Raw genomic sequence first — 15676 nt, 5'->3', positions numbered from 1 at the left:
TTTAAAGATCATCTAGTCCACTCTCTTCATTTTTTTATATGTGTTGAAACTGAGGCCCAGTAAAGTAATGTGACTTGACTGAGACTACAGGCCGGTCAGGGCCAAAGCCTGGCCGTCCTCCCTCCTGGGTATGCCTTGCACAGCCCTGTGTTGCTCTGCTCCTAGGCAAGTCTCGGGTCTCTACCTCAGACCCCAGAATTCTGGTCTCCGAGGGTGTCAGTCACCTGCTCACACCCCAGGCGCTACCACCCACCCCAGGGCTCTGACATCACCTCCTGTTGACCAATGAGTGGAGGCCCAGCAATGGGTGAGGATGTGAATGTCAGCTACCTCCCCCACCCCAGCTCTGTGGTTGCAAAGATGCTCTAACAGGAAGCGGGTTTAAGGAGCTGCACAGCTTCCTGCCCCCCAGGGCTGAGCAGGGCGAGAAGGGTGAGTGCCAGGCCCGGCCACGAGACACAACTTCTTGCCGGGGTCCTGGCAGCTTCCTCTTCCACAGCCACTTCCGTGTGGCCGGGGCCCCAGAGGCAGGAGCTGCTGCCCGTTGCCCAGGCCACCCTCCACCCCCAGTTCTGAGCCCTGCCCCTCTGGGGCCAGGCCAAGCCCAGAGGCTGGCTTGGGATCCCATGGGGGACTAGTAGGGCAAAGGTCTTAGGGGACAGAGGTGGCTGGGCCAGAGCCCTGGGGCTCCGGCCATGAAGTCTCGGCAGAAAGGGAAGAAGAAGGGCAGCTCGAAGGAGCGGGTGTTTGGGTGCGACCTGCAGGAGCACCTTCAGCACTCAGGCCAGGAGGGTAAGGAGGCCAGCCCGGAGCTGCTGTTGGGCGGAGGGGGAGGCGTGCAGCTTCTCCAGCCTGATCTAGGCTGAGGGTACAGAAGCAGCTTCCAGGAGCTCATGGAGAACGGGCAGTGGCTTGGGGTCACCCCCAGGCAGGGCAGGAAATGTGGCTCAGTGACTGCCTGGGGGTGAAGAGACTGGTGATGAGAATGGGGGCACCGAGGGAGCACTGAGAGGAGAGGAGGGAGAGACTGGAGACCCAGGAGAGGTAGAAGAAGCCGAGGTGAGGAGATGACAGCTGGGGGACAGGAGAGGAAGGCTGAAGGGACAGGGTCAGGAGATGAGTGGCTGAAGGGGCATGGATGGTCCTTAGGTCTCAATGAAAAAAGACAGGAGAAGGGCCCCTGGAGGGCCTGCGGATGGCACATGGGGAGGATGGGTGTTTCCTGGTTGGAGGAGACGAGGTTATGGGGCTCTGATCCCTCTGCAGCCTTGCTGGGCCACAGGTGAAGATGCAGGGTGGGGACGGTCCCCTCCCCCTGTCTCTCTGATTCTCCGGTTTTCCCTGTGCAAAGGAGAAACAGGTTCAAAGTGGAAGGTGAGGGGAGAAGCTGCTAAAATGGGAACACCAGAACAGTAAGAGAGATGGCCTGAGGCCTGGTGTGAAGATGGGGGTAGAGGGTACAAAGGAGGATGGGGGTGAGGACTGTCTGTGGAAAAAATCCTCCCTGAGTTACCTTGGAGGACGCTTGGAAACGAGCAGGACCAGGGACAACATTGGCTCCCCAACTGCGCTTGGTGTGCAGTAGACACTCAGAAACATTTCTTGATTTGATTTGGAATTGAACGCAGGTATCCTGATGGCCCAGCCCAGCTTGTTTTTTGGTACTTCGACCTCCTCCCAAAGAAGGGCATGATTTCTCCCCCCCTCCACCCCAATCTGTCATTTCCTCTTTGTTCTCTGCTCTGGGCTGCTGCTCCGTGTGCCTGCAGTGGAGGGAGGGTGATGGTGGTTCCCAGCTCATTTCCTGCTCTTAGCCCCGCCCCTGTGTCCCCAGACACCTCCTTCCCCTTTTCTCCTCCTCCAGAGGCCCCCATCCCACTGGCCTCAGTTAAGGGAAAGCCCAGGCCCCAAGGAAGGGTGTTAAACAGCCGAAGTGGCTTCTCTGTGCCTTTCTTTCTTTTCTAACAGGGCACAGCCCAGCTGCCAGTGTGGGGTTGACTCCTTTACGAGGGATGCCTCTTGAGAATGATGGCTCTTGGGTGAGGGCCACATGATTTAATTGGGGCTGATGTTCTTCCAGTTCTCTGCAAACCCTCAGTTCAGCATCCTCATCCTGGCGCTGTCCTTCCCTGTGGACCCCCTGCCAACCTCCTGTTGAAACACTGAACTCACAGCCAGCCCAGATCCCACTCCTGTATCCCTTCCTGGCCTCTGTCAGCATTCCCGGAAGGTGAGGGGCATGTTCTCTGGAAGGGATAGGCATCTGGTTGCTGGGTCCTGATCCTAGTGAATCCCAGAGAGAGAGAGAGAGAAGCCCCTCCTGCCCTTCACAAGAACCTCACCTGAGTCCAAGGGGGGAGGGGTATCTTGGGCACCAGAGCAGCAGTGGCAGCCTTCTCCCCTTCTCCCAGCTCCTTCCAGCATAGACAGGTAGAAAGTGGAAGGACAGAGAGAGGTCAGTGATGGCTTCTCTCTTTAAGCCAAGATCCAGCAAAAATGAAAGCCCAGGCCAGGACAGCTGTGTTTGTGGTTAACTCATCCTCCCTGATTATCCTGGTTTCCCCCATCCTTGCAGCTTCGCTCCATCTCAGCACCCTCTCTCAGCTCTTTGCCCTAGGTGGGTCTCTTCCTTCCCGAGCCCTTATATCAATTGAGTTCTTCCTTTTTCCTAGTATTTCTCTCTTTGAGATCTCGTTCAGGTTTCTGATTCTCCCATTTCCTAAGCTTCAGGCCCTCCTCCCTGACCCACCCTTTGACTCTACCACCCCAACTATGTCTCTAACTTTTATCTCTGACCCCATTTCTCTTATCTCTGTCTCCTTGACTCCTCCATCCCTCTGATCCTCTTATCTCTTCCCCCATCTCCTTGACCCATTTCCTCTATGGCTCTGACTCCTTAGGCTCTCGAATGCCTTCTTTAAAGGTATGCTTTCGGGCTCCCCTGGTGGCACAGTGGTTGAGATTCCACCTGCCGATGCAGGGGACACGGGTTCGTGCCCTGGTCCGGGAAGATCCCACATGCTGCGGAGCGGCTAGGCCCGTGGGCCTGTGCGTCCGGAGCCTGGCAATGGGAGAGGCCACAATAGTGAGAGGCCTGTGTACCGCAAAAAAAAAAAAAAAAAAAGGTATGCCTTCTTCAAAGGCCTCCCGTGGAGACTCAAAATCAACAGAGAAGGATGGGATGGAGAAGACCTGGACTGATTGCAGTTACTGTGAAAACAACCTGGGGTTTAGGTGACAGCCGACTATTTATGAGTCAACAGAGTGATGGCCGGAAGAGTTGGGGTAGCATTATTCACCCAAGAGTAGAGAAACAGCTTGAACCACGAGGGTCTGCCTCATCTCTGCATTCAGTGCTGGGAACCTGAGGTCAGGGGACCCTGGCAAATGGGCAGAGGTCCTGAAGGGATGGATGGTGAACTGTAGAGCCTGGACTAAGGTGAGGCAAGAGAGGTGACTAGGGTGCAAAATGTAAGGAAACTCCCACTCTCAGGGCCAGGCAAGTGAAGCCCTAGGTGATTCTTTCTTAAGGAGGCATTCACTCTCAAGATCGTGCATGTGCACAGTTGACACTTGCACAACACTAAGAGTGAGTGCTTAAATTTTGCAGCCTTGATGCTGTCCTTGTCTCACCCAAATCCTGGCTCTGGGGTGCAGGAGGGTAAAGGGTGTGGACTCCGGGTCACATAAAGAGGGTTTAAAATAGTGTTTGATGGATTTATTGATTTTCTTCAGTCTGTATTTCTAACTTACTTAATTCCACAAAGAGCTTGAGATGGATGACTTCCAAAACCCAAAACTTTACAAAAAGAATAAATGACTGAAGGAATTGAGTTGAAGGGAAAACAGGAGGGGTAAAATCAGTACCTAGAAATGCATTTCAGGTGGTTCTATATGGTTCCAAGATATGGGCTCTGAGCTTCCTGGTAGTTAAAGAGGTAAACGTAATCAGGTATGAAATTCATAAAGCCCATAAGAAAAGAATAGGTGGCTTAGGAGAAGCACAGCTTTTTCTGACACTAACACATGACAGGAATTTCTCTGGTGAGTCTCAGTTAATTGGACTCAATGTTTTGTCTTAGGCAATATTCTCTATTAAAGCTCCAATTCATTGACTAATTCATTGAGTAATTTAATAAACATCTGTTGAGCGCCTGTTCTGTTTCAACACTGTGCTAGACGCTGGGGAGGATGTTACTACTTGTCAGAAGGTATAGATACAAAATACACCAGTCATAACAAAGTACAATAAGTGCTATGGACAGATATAAACAAAGGACCTTGGTAAGTGTAATACGGATGTAAGCAAAGCGTTCAGAATTGGAAGTGATATCTGAAGTGTGCTTTGAGGAATGCACGGGGGCTCACCAGGCAGACACAGAGAGGAGGGCATTTCCAGGCAAGGGAAAACATGAGTGATAGTACCAAGGCTTGTTCGGGGGTAGGAACGTGCTGGATCATAGGATTTATTGGGGGAGCTGGCTGGAGCTAAGGCTGGAATGGCAGCTGGACCTGGTTTGTGAAAAGTCTCATACAGTATACCAGGTTGAGGAGTTTCTATTTTATTCTGTGTTTGTAAGCTAAGCATTGAAGATCGGGGTGGAGCAGAGTGTGTATGTAGCAAAGGATTTAAAGCATGGAGGTGCTTAAAAAAAAAAAAGTAAAGCATGGAAGTGCTTTAGAGAAGTAACTATGTGGCCTTGTGGAGATGAATTCAACACATGGTTTCTGAGGATTTCCCATGACTGAGACACCATGACAGATAAGGTGAGGAAAGGCAGGATGGGTCACACTTAGATCTTGTCCTTGAGGAGCTTACGGTCTAGTAACTGGGAAGGGCTCCGAAGAAGGGAGAGAGAATACAGCTTTTTGCACTCTTGGGTTTGAATCCTGGCTCTAGCTGGATGATACTGCACACTCATTACTCCTATGATCCTCAGTTTTCATGTCTAATGCATAGTGCTTGGCATATCGGTGCTTCTCTCCTGAATTGACCTGTCTGAAGGTCTGTTGCAACTTCACGTACCTTCCTATGGCAGATCTAAGATCCATGCATTCACTAACCAGAGGAGGTGCTTCACAATAATGCCCATCAGCTCTGTTCCATTTTGGTTGCAAGAGCTAATGTTCCTTTATCTTATGTAGGGTGTTATGTAAACGCACTTTCAAGACCAGTCCTTCACCCTGAGTCCTCTTCCAATCACATTGCTGTCCCTTAAAAATTTCCGTAATAGCAACTAGTAATTACAGAGAGAGAGAATTTCAGGTCAACAAAGGCAGAACTTTCTAACAGGAATGGGCAGTCTGGAGAGGCAGTGAGCTCCCCCTTACTGGGGGAGTTTATGCCGAGACTCTAGGCCCAATGGGCAGAGAGATTGTAACGGGTTGGCAGGCTGGAGCTGATGTCCTGCAAGAATCTTTCTGACAAGTTTTTTTTTTTTTTTTTTTTTTTGTTGCGGTACGCGGGCCTCTCACTGTTGTGGCCTCTCCCGTTGCGGAGCACAGGCTCCAGACGCGCAGGCTCAGCGGCCATGGCTCACGGGCCTAGCCACTCCGTGGCGTGTGGGATCTTCCCGGACCGGGGCACGAACCTGTGTCCCCTGCATCGGCAGGCAGACTCTCAAACACTGCGCCACCAGGGAAGCCCCCTGACAAGTTTTTATTCCACGAGCTTTGCCTTCAGTCTCCCCAAGCCCCCTTCCCTGATGCATCCATTTCTCAGACCCCCTGTAGTCTCTGACCTCCCAGACCTTCTGATTTCTCTTTCTCTGCCCCATCTGTGTTCCCAGTGCCCCAGGTGCTAAGGAGCTGTGCAGAGTTTGTGGAGGAGTATGGAGTGGTGGATGGGATCTACCGCCTCTCAGGGGTCTCTTCCAACATCCAGAAGCTCCGGTGAGTCAGGCAGTGAGGGGAGAGCTCTGTGGCCAGGAGGCCAGGAATCACAGGGGTGAGGGGATGTGGGGAGAAGATAGATGATAGATACTGTCCAAGGGAGGAGCTCTAGTCTCCTCGGGAAAGGTTGACACCATGCCCCGCACTCCCCACAGGCTAGCCTGCACACACGCATGTGTGTGCGCACACGAATGTACACACACACACATGCACACACACACACACACCCCTCCCCTCCCACATGCACCCACCCAGCTTTAGAAACAAATTTAGATACAATTCACATGCCATAAAATTCACCATTTAAAAATGTGTAATTCAAAAAAAATGTATAATTCAGTGGTTTTTAGTACATTTACAAGGTTGTGCAACCAGCGCTGTCTAATTCCAGAGCATTTCATCAACCCCAAAAGAAACCCTACACCCATTAGCATCATTCCACACTGCCCTTCTCCCCCAGCCTCTGGCAACCGCTAGTCCACTTTCTGTCTCTATGGAGTTGCCTATTCTGGACATGTCACATAAGTGGAATCATATAATTGTACATTTCTGTGTCTGGCTTTTTTTACTTAGCATGTTTTCAGGGTTCACGCATACTGTTGCATGTACCAGTACTTCACTTCTTTTTAGGGCTGAATAGTATTCCATTGTGTGGTGTTATCACATTTGTTTACCCATTCATCCGTTGACGGCTACTTGCGTTGTTTCCACCTTTCGGCTGTTGTGATTAATGCTGCTATAAACATTTGTGTACAAGTATTTGTGTGGACATATGGTTTCAGTTCTCTTGAGTATATACCTAAGAGTGGAACTTCTGAGTCGTACGGTAACTCTATGTCCAAACTGTTTTCTATAGGAGTTGCATCATTTTACATTCCTACCAGCAATGTGTGAGGGTTCCAATTTCTCCACATCCCAGCCAACGCTTGTTACTGTGTGTCTTTTTGATTATAACCACCCTAATGTGTATGAGGTGATATTTCATCTATATTTGCATTTCCCTGATACCTAATTATGTCGAACACCTTCTGTGTGCTTATTAGCCATTTGTGTATCTTTGGAGAAATGTCTGTTCAAATCTTTGCTCATTTAATAATTAGGTTATTTGTGTCTTTTGAGTTGTAAGAGTCCTTTATGTATTCTGGATATCAGATCCTTATTAAATCTATGATTTGCAAATATGTTCTCCCATTCTGTGCGTTGTCTTCATTTCCTTGATAGCATCTTTTGGTACACAACAGTTTGTAATTTTGATGTCAAATTTATCTATTTTTTTCTTTGGTTGTGTGTGCTTTTGGTGTCATATCCAAGGAACTGTTGCCTAATGCAAGGTCCTGAAGATTTACACTTATGTTTCCTTCTGAAAGTTACACTCCTCCATCCTTACACATACCCAGAAACACACATTTAGGCTCGTCCCCCCACTTCTACCGACTCCTACATACCCCTACATTGCTACTCACACCGACTCTACATCCTGATATGTACCCCTGTTCATGCATAGACCCATTTACCTATCCACTTACCCATCTCAACATCCACTCTGCACGTTGACAGATACAACGCCTTATACTTGCTGCCTCACGTATATACACGCCCCAACCTCTTCCTTCCAAGATTCATACGTGTTGACCCTCGACCCTGCCTGGAGCTCATCTCTACAGCTCTGCCTAGGTGAGGGTCCCTCAAATCATAGATTTAATGTAGGTGAGGGTCCCTACATTTCCTCAGACTGTCACCACTCCTGACCACTCTGCACCTCCCCAGGCAGGAGTTTGAGGCTGAGCGGAAGCCAGACCTGCGGCGAGATGTTTACCTTCAGGACATTCACTGCGTCTCCTCCCTGTGCAAGGCCTATTTCAGAGAGCTGCCAGACCCCCTGCTCACTTACCGGCTCTATGACAAGTTTGCTGTGAGTTGAGTGACAGCGGGGTGGGGGGAGAAGAGAAGGCTGAGGGTGACCTCTAGGGATCCTGCGTAACAGAGACCACATGAAAATGAAAAGCCCCGTCCCTTACAAATCTCCTAGCTCTGCTACCTCTGCTCTCCCCTGTCCCTCTGCTCTTCATTGTCTCTCCTTTCCCTGCAAACTGCACACCGTGCAGGGTGAGACTGGGGGAGAGTAGAGGTCAGAGAGAGAGCAGAAGCTGGAAAGCCCTTGGAAATCACCTAGACCGGAGCTTCCCTACGTTTAAGAGAATGAGAACCCTTTTAGGAAGTCAATTGTTTTTCAAGCGTGCCCTTCCATGAACTGTGATCGTGTGCTGAACATCTTTTGAATAAGAAAATACATGACAAAAGTGCTCTCTTGTATTGAGTAACACTTCTAAGTTAAGTTGCATTTTATTGAGCATGACATCATTTAGAGATCCTGAATACCAGGGCATGACATTCAGCCCATACAGGCCAGAAGGGGTGGGCATGGGCCTTCCTGGACACCTTGAAATCAACTCCGTGGCCCCTGGGGCGCCCACAGGGTGGAACCTGATGTGTTCCAGAACCAGAGCACTACTGATGAGGACGCTAAGGCAGAGAGTGGCTGTGAGTTGCTCAAGGTCACAAAGCTAGTAAGTGGCATAGCCAAGATTCATCTGCAGGTCCTGGGGCACCCAGATTCTACGTCAGTGTGCTTTGAAGATTCAACCTGGGGGATGGAGTGGGGTACAGCACAGGCTGTTTCTGAGAGTTTGGCTCAGAACTCTGGGGAGGAAGCAGGGGCAGCGCTGGGTCAGTGACTCCTGCTCCTTGATTTCAACCAGGAGGCTGTGGCAGTGCAACTGGAACCTGAGCGCTTGGTCAAGATCCTAGAGGTGCTTCGAGAACTCCCTGTCCCAAACTACAGGTGTGTGGGCCTCCTCCCCACCCAGAGTCCCGACTCACCCCGCTCAGCCCAGGCTCTTTGTCCACCTGGGGCCTTGACTGCTCACTTCTCCTCTTGCACCACCCCTCAATCCTGCCTCTGCCTGAGCGCTCCCTTTGTGAGCTCTACCCCACAACGCCCCTTTCTGCAGGACCCTGGAGTTCCTCATGCGGCACCTGGTGCACATGGCCTCATTGAGTGCCCAGACCAACATGCACGCCCGCAACCTGGCCATCGTGTGGGCCCCCAACCTGCTGAGGTGGGTGCATGTGTGGGGATCCTGGCAGAGCCTAGCCCCTGGGAAGCTGCTCGAGGAGGGGGTGTGGCTGTGTGGGTGCACTGGAGAGGGGTCTCACCCAGTGAGAACAGGAAGTTTCAGGATCACATTGAGTGCGATGGAGCTCACCCACGTGAGCCCCTTCTCTGAGCTTGAGTAAAGTCCCTAAGGACAGGGCCTTTGTGTTTTCTTTTTCTTTTTTGTCCACACTGAGGGGCATGCGGGATCTTAGTTCCCTGACCAAAGATCGAACCCGTGCCCCCTGCAGTGGAAGGACAGAGTCCTAACCACTGGCCTGCCAGGGAATTCCCAGACCTTTGTGTTTTCTTACACTGCATCACTTAGCTCAGGGACTGGAGCAGGAAGGGGTTGGGGGGATCATTGTCAAACGTTTGTTGAGCAAATGTCTTGGAGAAGTGGGTTGCACGTCACTCCCTGTGGTGCAAGGCAGACTATGAGAAGTCCTGAGATTCGTTATACACAAGGCGCCCTGCAGAGGAGGTAGAGATTAATCCTGAGGAGGGTGTCCAAGAAGGCTTCCTGGAGGAAGTGGCCATTGGAGACTTGAATCATGCATGTAGATTAAGAGGTGGAGATGGGGTTAATGGCATTCAGGGGAAAGGGTGTAAGCTCTTTTTAGGGAGAATGCGAATGGGGAAGTGTGGTGGGGCTGGGGGAGAATAACTCCACACCTCCACAGGTCTAAGGACATAGAGGCCTCAGGCTTCAATGGGACAGCAGCCTTCATGGAGGTGCGGGTGCAGTCCATTGTCGTCGAGTTCATCCTCACACATGTGGACCAGCTCTTTGAGGGTGCTGCTCTCTCTGGTCAGTGCCCTTCCAACTCACCAAATCACCATTCTCTGTCTGGGAGTCATGTCAGAGTTATAGAGAGCCTCCAAGATCATCTAGTTCAGTTTCCCTGCTTCGTGGATGACAGAACTGAGTCTCATAAAGTATTGTTGCTTATGGTCATGTGGAGAAGACCCTGCAGAGAGAATGGTGCCGTCAGGACTTGAGTAGGCCTCTTCTGCTCTCCGTCCAGGGCATCACTTGGCCTCTTAATCACCATCCATCCTGGTTCTCGAGGCTAGTGAAGGGTCATTCCCACCCCCGGCCTACTGGGCCAATGTCCTGGGATCTCCTGGCCCCCTTTGTCCCTGAGGACTCCCTCTTGAGGAGCTAGACACAGAGGGTCTGCCTCCAGGTATATCCCTAGCATGGTAGTTGGTGAGTGGGAGGGTGCAGTGAGGAGCTCCGTACCCAAAGCCCTCTCTCTGTTCCTGGCTGGCCAATTCCTCTTCTTTTCCTAGGTGGTGAGGTGGAAAGTGGATGGCGATCACTTCCAGGGGTCCGGGTGTCAGGCAGCCCCGAGGACCTTATGCCCCGATCCCTGCCCTACCACCTGCCTAGCGTCCTGCAGTCTGGTGATGGACCCCCACAGATGCGGCCTTATCACACTATCATAGAGATTGCAGAGCACAAGTAAGGCCTTCTTCCTGGGCCCTCCTCCCCTGCACTGGCCACCAGGCTCCAACTGCAGTGATTTCTCCATCCCCTCCAGGAGGAAGGGGTCTTTGAAAGTCAGGAAGTGGAGATCTATCTTCAATCTGGGTCGCTCTGGCCATGAGACCAAGCGTAAACTTCCACGGGGAGCTGAGGACAGGGGTAAGTCTGGGGAGATGTAGCGGGAGCTCTGCTGAGGGTGTGCCAGGCCCTGGCTCTACGCACATCCCTGTCTTGCAGAGGACAAATCCGATAAGGTGACTCTGCGGCCAGCCAAGAGCATGGACTCACTGAGTGCTGTGGCTGGGGTCAGTGATGGTGAGTATAGGTGTGCACTCTTGTGTGTGTGTCAGGGTGGGGCGAGGGTAGTGATGGCTAGTGACTGTACCTCCAGGGAGGGAAGGGGGTTCCTAAGTAGGTGTTGGTGGGGTGACGTCTGACCTGCTGACTGTAAGGTTCACAGTAGCGGCTAAGGGAAGATGGGCCTGGTGTATTCCAGGCTAGAGAAAACAGGGGGCACTCTCTGGAGCCTTTCTGAGGTGTCCAGGCCCCTTGCAGAGGCTGTTGCCTACCTCTCTCTCCTCCACAGAGCCAGAGGGGCTGGTGGGACGCAGCAGTCCTCGGCCATGCCCACTGTTGCTGGCGAGCTTGGAGAATGATTCTGTGGAAGCAGCAGAGGGTGAACAGGAGCCCGAGGCAGAAGCACTGGCTGGCACGAGCTCTGAGCCCGGCACACCACGACCTGGGCGGTCAGCAATCCGTGCTGGGGGCAGCAGCCATGCAGAGCGCCGTGCTGGCGTCCACATCTCAGAGCCCTACGATGTCAACCTCCCACCACACATCAGTTCTATGCTCAACATATCCCCGAACATCATCTCTAACGTCTCCTTGGCCGGGTTTGCCCGTGGTCTTGAGTACCCCACCCTTCAGCCCCGGCCAAGCCCTGCCTCTGGCCCTGGCTCTGGCCCTGGCCTTGGCCCTGGTCCCCCAGGTGAGGATTCGAGGATTTCCCGGGGCTGGGAGAGGGGACTAGAACTCTAGGCTGAGGCTCCGATGCTGGGGATCTGCTCTGGGCTTTGGCAGGTTATCTTTAGCTGCCTCCCCGGATTCAAGACGGGGGGAATCCAGTAATATTATCAGGTTGTGTGAAATTCTTGCAGAGAGGATCTCTGGCAGCCTTAGATCACTGATATACCCAAGAATGGGGATCTGTGTCATATATATACAGCAGGGATTACTAAGTACAAAGTGGGACTATATCATAGATGATGGTAATAATAATAATATTAATACTAATAGCTAACATTTGTCGAGAGTTTATGATGTGCTTTGTTAAGGACTTTGAAGGCATTAGCTCATTTCATTTTCTCATAATGTTGACACAGGTATTGTTTTTATCCTTATATTACAGCAGTGGAACCTGAGACTTAGGTTAAGCAATTTGGTAGGAGGTGGCAGAGCTGGGATTTGATCTTTGCTCTGACTCCAGTTCCTGAAGTGTCAATAATGAGAAGTACTGAGGCAGCACTAGGTACTGGGTAAGGATAAGGGCTACAGAGTTAAGTAGTCTTGGATTCAAATTCTGGCTGTGCCACTCGTTGTTTGTGTGACCGTGGACAAATCTCTCTGAGTCTCACTTTCCTCATATATAAAATGGGGATAAATACCCTACATTATAGGGTTGTTTTATGGAGAAAATAAGATAATGCATTATAAAATGTATAGCACAGTGCTTGGCACCCGGTAGGAGCTCAATAAAGGTGGCTCTAAGCCAATGGTTAGGAATATTGGTCTGAGAGGATCGGCCACATGGAGGATCTATGCTGGGAATGTTGGGCCCATACTGTAGGAAGACTCACATTGGAAAGGGTCAGGGCTGGTCTTGACCTTTGTATTCCTGGGACTACCTTTCTCCCAACAGACGAGAAGTTGGAGGCAAGTCCAGCCCCAGGTCCCCTGGCTGACTCAGGCCCAGCGGACATGACCCCTGCCCTGGAGGACTGCCTGTCCCAGGAGGTGCAGGATTCCTTCTCCTTCCTAGAGGACTCAAGCAGCTCAGAGCCCGAGTGGGTGGGGGTGGTGGATGGGGAGGTGGCCAAGGCAGGACCAGCAGGAGCAGCCTTCTCCCCTGGGGAGGACGACCCTGGGATGGGCTACCTGGAGGAGCTCCTGGGAGTTGGGCCTCAGGTAAGGAGGCGCTGTGCTGGGTTTGGGGGTGCTAAGGAATCCAGAGGGTGGACAGGGCCACCTGGTCCTGAGCCACGATGCTGTGCTTACAGGTGGAGGAGTTCTCTGTGGAGCCACCCCTGGATGACCTGTCTCTGGATGAGGCTCAGTTTGTCCTGGCCCCCAGCTGCTGTTCCCTGGACTCTCCTGGCTCCGGGCCTGAAGCAGAGGAGGAAAGTGGGGAGGAAGTCTTCCTGAGTGCCTATGATGACCTAAGTCCCCTTCTGGGGCCCAAACTCCCGACCTGGGAGGGTTCAGGCAGTCTAGAGGAAAAGGGAACAGGGTCTGGAAGACAGGAGGCTCCAGGACAGGCGGAGGGAGAACAGGTATTCTGGGAAGTTGAGGAGGGCAAGGAGGCTGAGCCTGGAATTAGACGGGACGTCAGGGAGGAGGCTGAGGGGAGTCCAGAGAGTGGAGTGGAGGGTGGAGAGGCCAGTGAGGAAGGAGTGGAGGCTGAGGGAAGCCAAAAGGTGATTGACAGTTTGAGCGAAAGATGTGGGGAAGAGAGAGAGGAGACAGAGGCCAAGGGAGAGGAGTCCAAAGGTCAGCAGGAGGATGAGAGTACAGAGGAAGCTAAGGGTGTGGAGGAAACAGGAGGGGAGCAGGGGAAGGAAAGAAAGACCGAGCGAGAAGAAGAGGAGGAAGGAGATGAAGCCCAGGGAGAAGCCGGGAGGGACCCAGAGGATGGGGCCCAGGAAAACCAAATTGCTGAAGAGAGCTGGGAAGTTGTACACAAACAAGAGGCTGAAGGAGGCAGAGAAGATGAGGTCAAAGGGCAGAGGGGGGATGAGAACCAAGAGGCAAGAGAAGACCAAGGAGATGGTGAAGATAGCAGAATCCCAGAAGCAGCAGCTGAAGGAGGAGCAGGGAAGGTCAGCAAGGAACGGGAGTGTGGAGACGGAGAAGATGAGGGAGACCAGAGGGCTGGAGGTGACCATGTAGAAGAGGGCTCCCTCCCTGAAATGCCACATGTAGAGTCCCTGGAGGTTGACAGTGCCAAGGAGGGCAACGCCCAGCCCTCTGAGACAGAACACGCAGCCCCACAGCCACCCCGGCCAGAGGAGATGGATCCGGAGGGGCAGCCCAGTCCCCTTGGCTCAGCTGGTGGTGTGAGCATGCGCCTGGCTTCCACCCTGGTTCAGGTCCAACAGGTCCGCTCTGTGCCTGTGGTGCCCCCCAAACCACAGTTTGCCAAGATGCCCAGTGCAATGTGTGGCAAGATCCATGTGGCACCAGCAAACCCATGCCCAAGGCCTGGCCGGCTTGATGGAACTCCTGGGGAACGGGCCTGGGGGTCCCGAGCCTCCCGCTCCTCTTGGAGGAATGGGGGCAGTCTTTCCTTTGATGCTGCTGTGGCCCTGGCCCGGGACCGCCAGAGGACTGAAGCTCAGGCAGTTCGGCGGACCCAGACCTGTACTGGGGCTGGGGACTACAGCCTCATCCCCAAAACCTCCCCCTATAGCATGATCTCTGCCTATTGTCCTCGGCCCCTTAGCTGCCTGGAGCTCCCAGCTGAAGGCACAGAAGGGTCTGGACCCCGGAGTCGGTTTAGTCTGCCCCCGAGAGAACCCCAGCTCCCTGACCCCGTTGAGTCGCCCCAGCGCCGATCGTATGCATTTGAAACACAGGCTAACTCTGGGAAAGGTGAGGGACTGTGATTCGGACCAGAGCACAGGGCACAGGGGACAGTAGCTGTCTCCAGGGTCTCTCTGCTGTCTCTTCGGCAGCCTGAGTAGCTTTAGTGCCCAACTTTATAGGTTTTGGCCCTCCAGCTTCTCTTTATGACTGTGGAAGGCACGTCTTGGTCCGTTTACCTGAGGTTGTCTCAGACACAAAGCACTTATCCCTTACAAGATTCCAGAGAAAGTCACCGAGATCCGGTTCCCAGAGAGTGGGGTCACTGGCCAAAGGGAACAAAGAGTAGGCGGCAAACTTAACGATTTCTCAATGTGAAGAATGAAGGCAGAACTCCAGCCAAGTTCCGGCCCTCTTAGGCAATGAACTTCTCTTCATGGAAGTCCAGAGTACAGCCAGGGGTCAGGGCCAGATCAGAGCCTATTACATACAAACACTTTTAGAGTTACCCATCCTTGTTCTACTCTTGGGCCCTGGGACACCTCTTGCTCCTCTTAACTCCAGATTAGGAGGAAAATGTGCAGGAAACTTTGAATGCGGAGTATTTGTTGGAGGGACTGGCTCCCTTCCCAGCTCCCCCACCCTCTGCCTCCCTGCATCTCAAGGAAGAGAGGTCTTGTATAGATCTCTCTGGCCTCTCCTTTCTGCTTTGGAATAACTTCCTATTTTAGGGAAGGGGAATGGCGTCACTCAGGCCCTGGGACTGCTCCCGACAGGCTGGGGCCACACGTCCCAAGGGGCAATGTCTCAGAATAAACGTTGTATTTTTACACATAAGTAGTGTGATGTCTCATTATTCTTATTAAAGTCTTGAGTGATACGTTTGGCCAAACGTTGTGTTTTTCTGTTTTTATTGTTTGGGCGCTCTTCGTCAGTTGTTGTCGAGAAGACCTGTAGCTAGAAACTAGAGCTGGGTTCATGGTGGTCAGGAAATGGGGAAGAGAAACTTATATTTACATAATGCTCATTATATGCCAGTAAAGGCTAGGTATTCTATGTGCACAGAATCTATGCTCTTGATTTTATTTGGTCCACCTAATAATTCTATAAGGTTGGTATTTGTAATCTCCATTTACAGATGAGGAAACCAATGTTAAGTCAAACGTTGCCAAAAGTCTCAGAACTAAGAAGTGGCAGAGGTTAGATCTGAGACCCGAGTTTGTCTGGCTCCAGGGTGTGAACTCTTCCTATCACACCACACTACTCCAAATCCATTAAGGGTAGGTCTTGACTGCAACGAATGGGAATCAAGATACCTCTCACAGAAACTCTGAGCCTCA

General features: G+C 52.0%; 1 protein-coding gene across 1 annotated transcript; it reads left to right on the top strand.

The window, feature by feature from the left end:
- Nucleotides 1–676: 676 nt before the first annotated feature.
- Nucleotides 677–15167, top strand: ARHGAP30 (Rho GTPase activating protein 30). Its single transcript, XM_079931662.1, has 12 exons — nucleotides 677–792; nucleotides 5790–5892; nucleotides 7660–7804; nucleotides 8652–8734; nucleotides 8904–9011; nucleotides 9730–9857; nucleotides 10343–10514; nucleotides 10594–10697; nucleotides 10776–10853; nucleotides 11125–11526; nucleotides 12457–12722; nucleotides 12815–15167. The coding sequence occupies exons 1-12, from the start codon at nucleotides 696–698 to the stop codon at nucleotides 14417–14419; spliced, it is 3291 nt and encodes a 1096-aa protein (XP_079787788.1). The 5' UTR covers nucleotides 677–695; the 3' UTR covers nucleotides 14420–15167.
- The last annotated feature ends 509 nt before the right edge of the window (nucleotides 15168–15676 follow it).

The sequence above is a fragment of the Stenella coeruleoalba genome (genome assembly GCF_951394435.1).
Source record: "Stenella coeruleoalba genome assembly, chromosome: 1".
In the NCBI taxonomy this organism is placed as follows: domain Eukaryota; kingdom Metazoa; phylum Chordata; class Mammalia; order Artiodactyla; family Delphinidae; genus Stenella; species Stenella coeruleoalba.
The sequence above is the reverse complement of the archived record's forward strand: the minus strand, read 5'-3'. Positions and strand labels throughout refer to the sequence as shown.

Bases quoted from the DNA above. Each gene is read 5' to 3' on its own strand.
- ARHGAP30 (XM_079931662.1), top strand. From the start codon at position 696: ATGAAGTCTCGGCAGAAAGGGAAGAAGAAGGGCAGCTCGAAGGAGCGG. The intron at 8,735-8,903 runs GTGTGTGGGCCT...CCCTTTCTGCAG, and splicing joins CTCCCTGTCCCAAACTACAG to GACCCTGGAGTTCCTCATGC. The intron at 10,515-10,593 runs GTAAGGCCTTCT...CATCCCCTCCAG, and splicing joins ATAGAGATTGCAGAGCACAA to GAGGAAGGGGTCTTTGAAAG.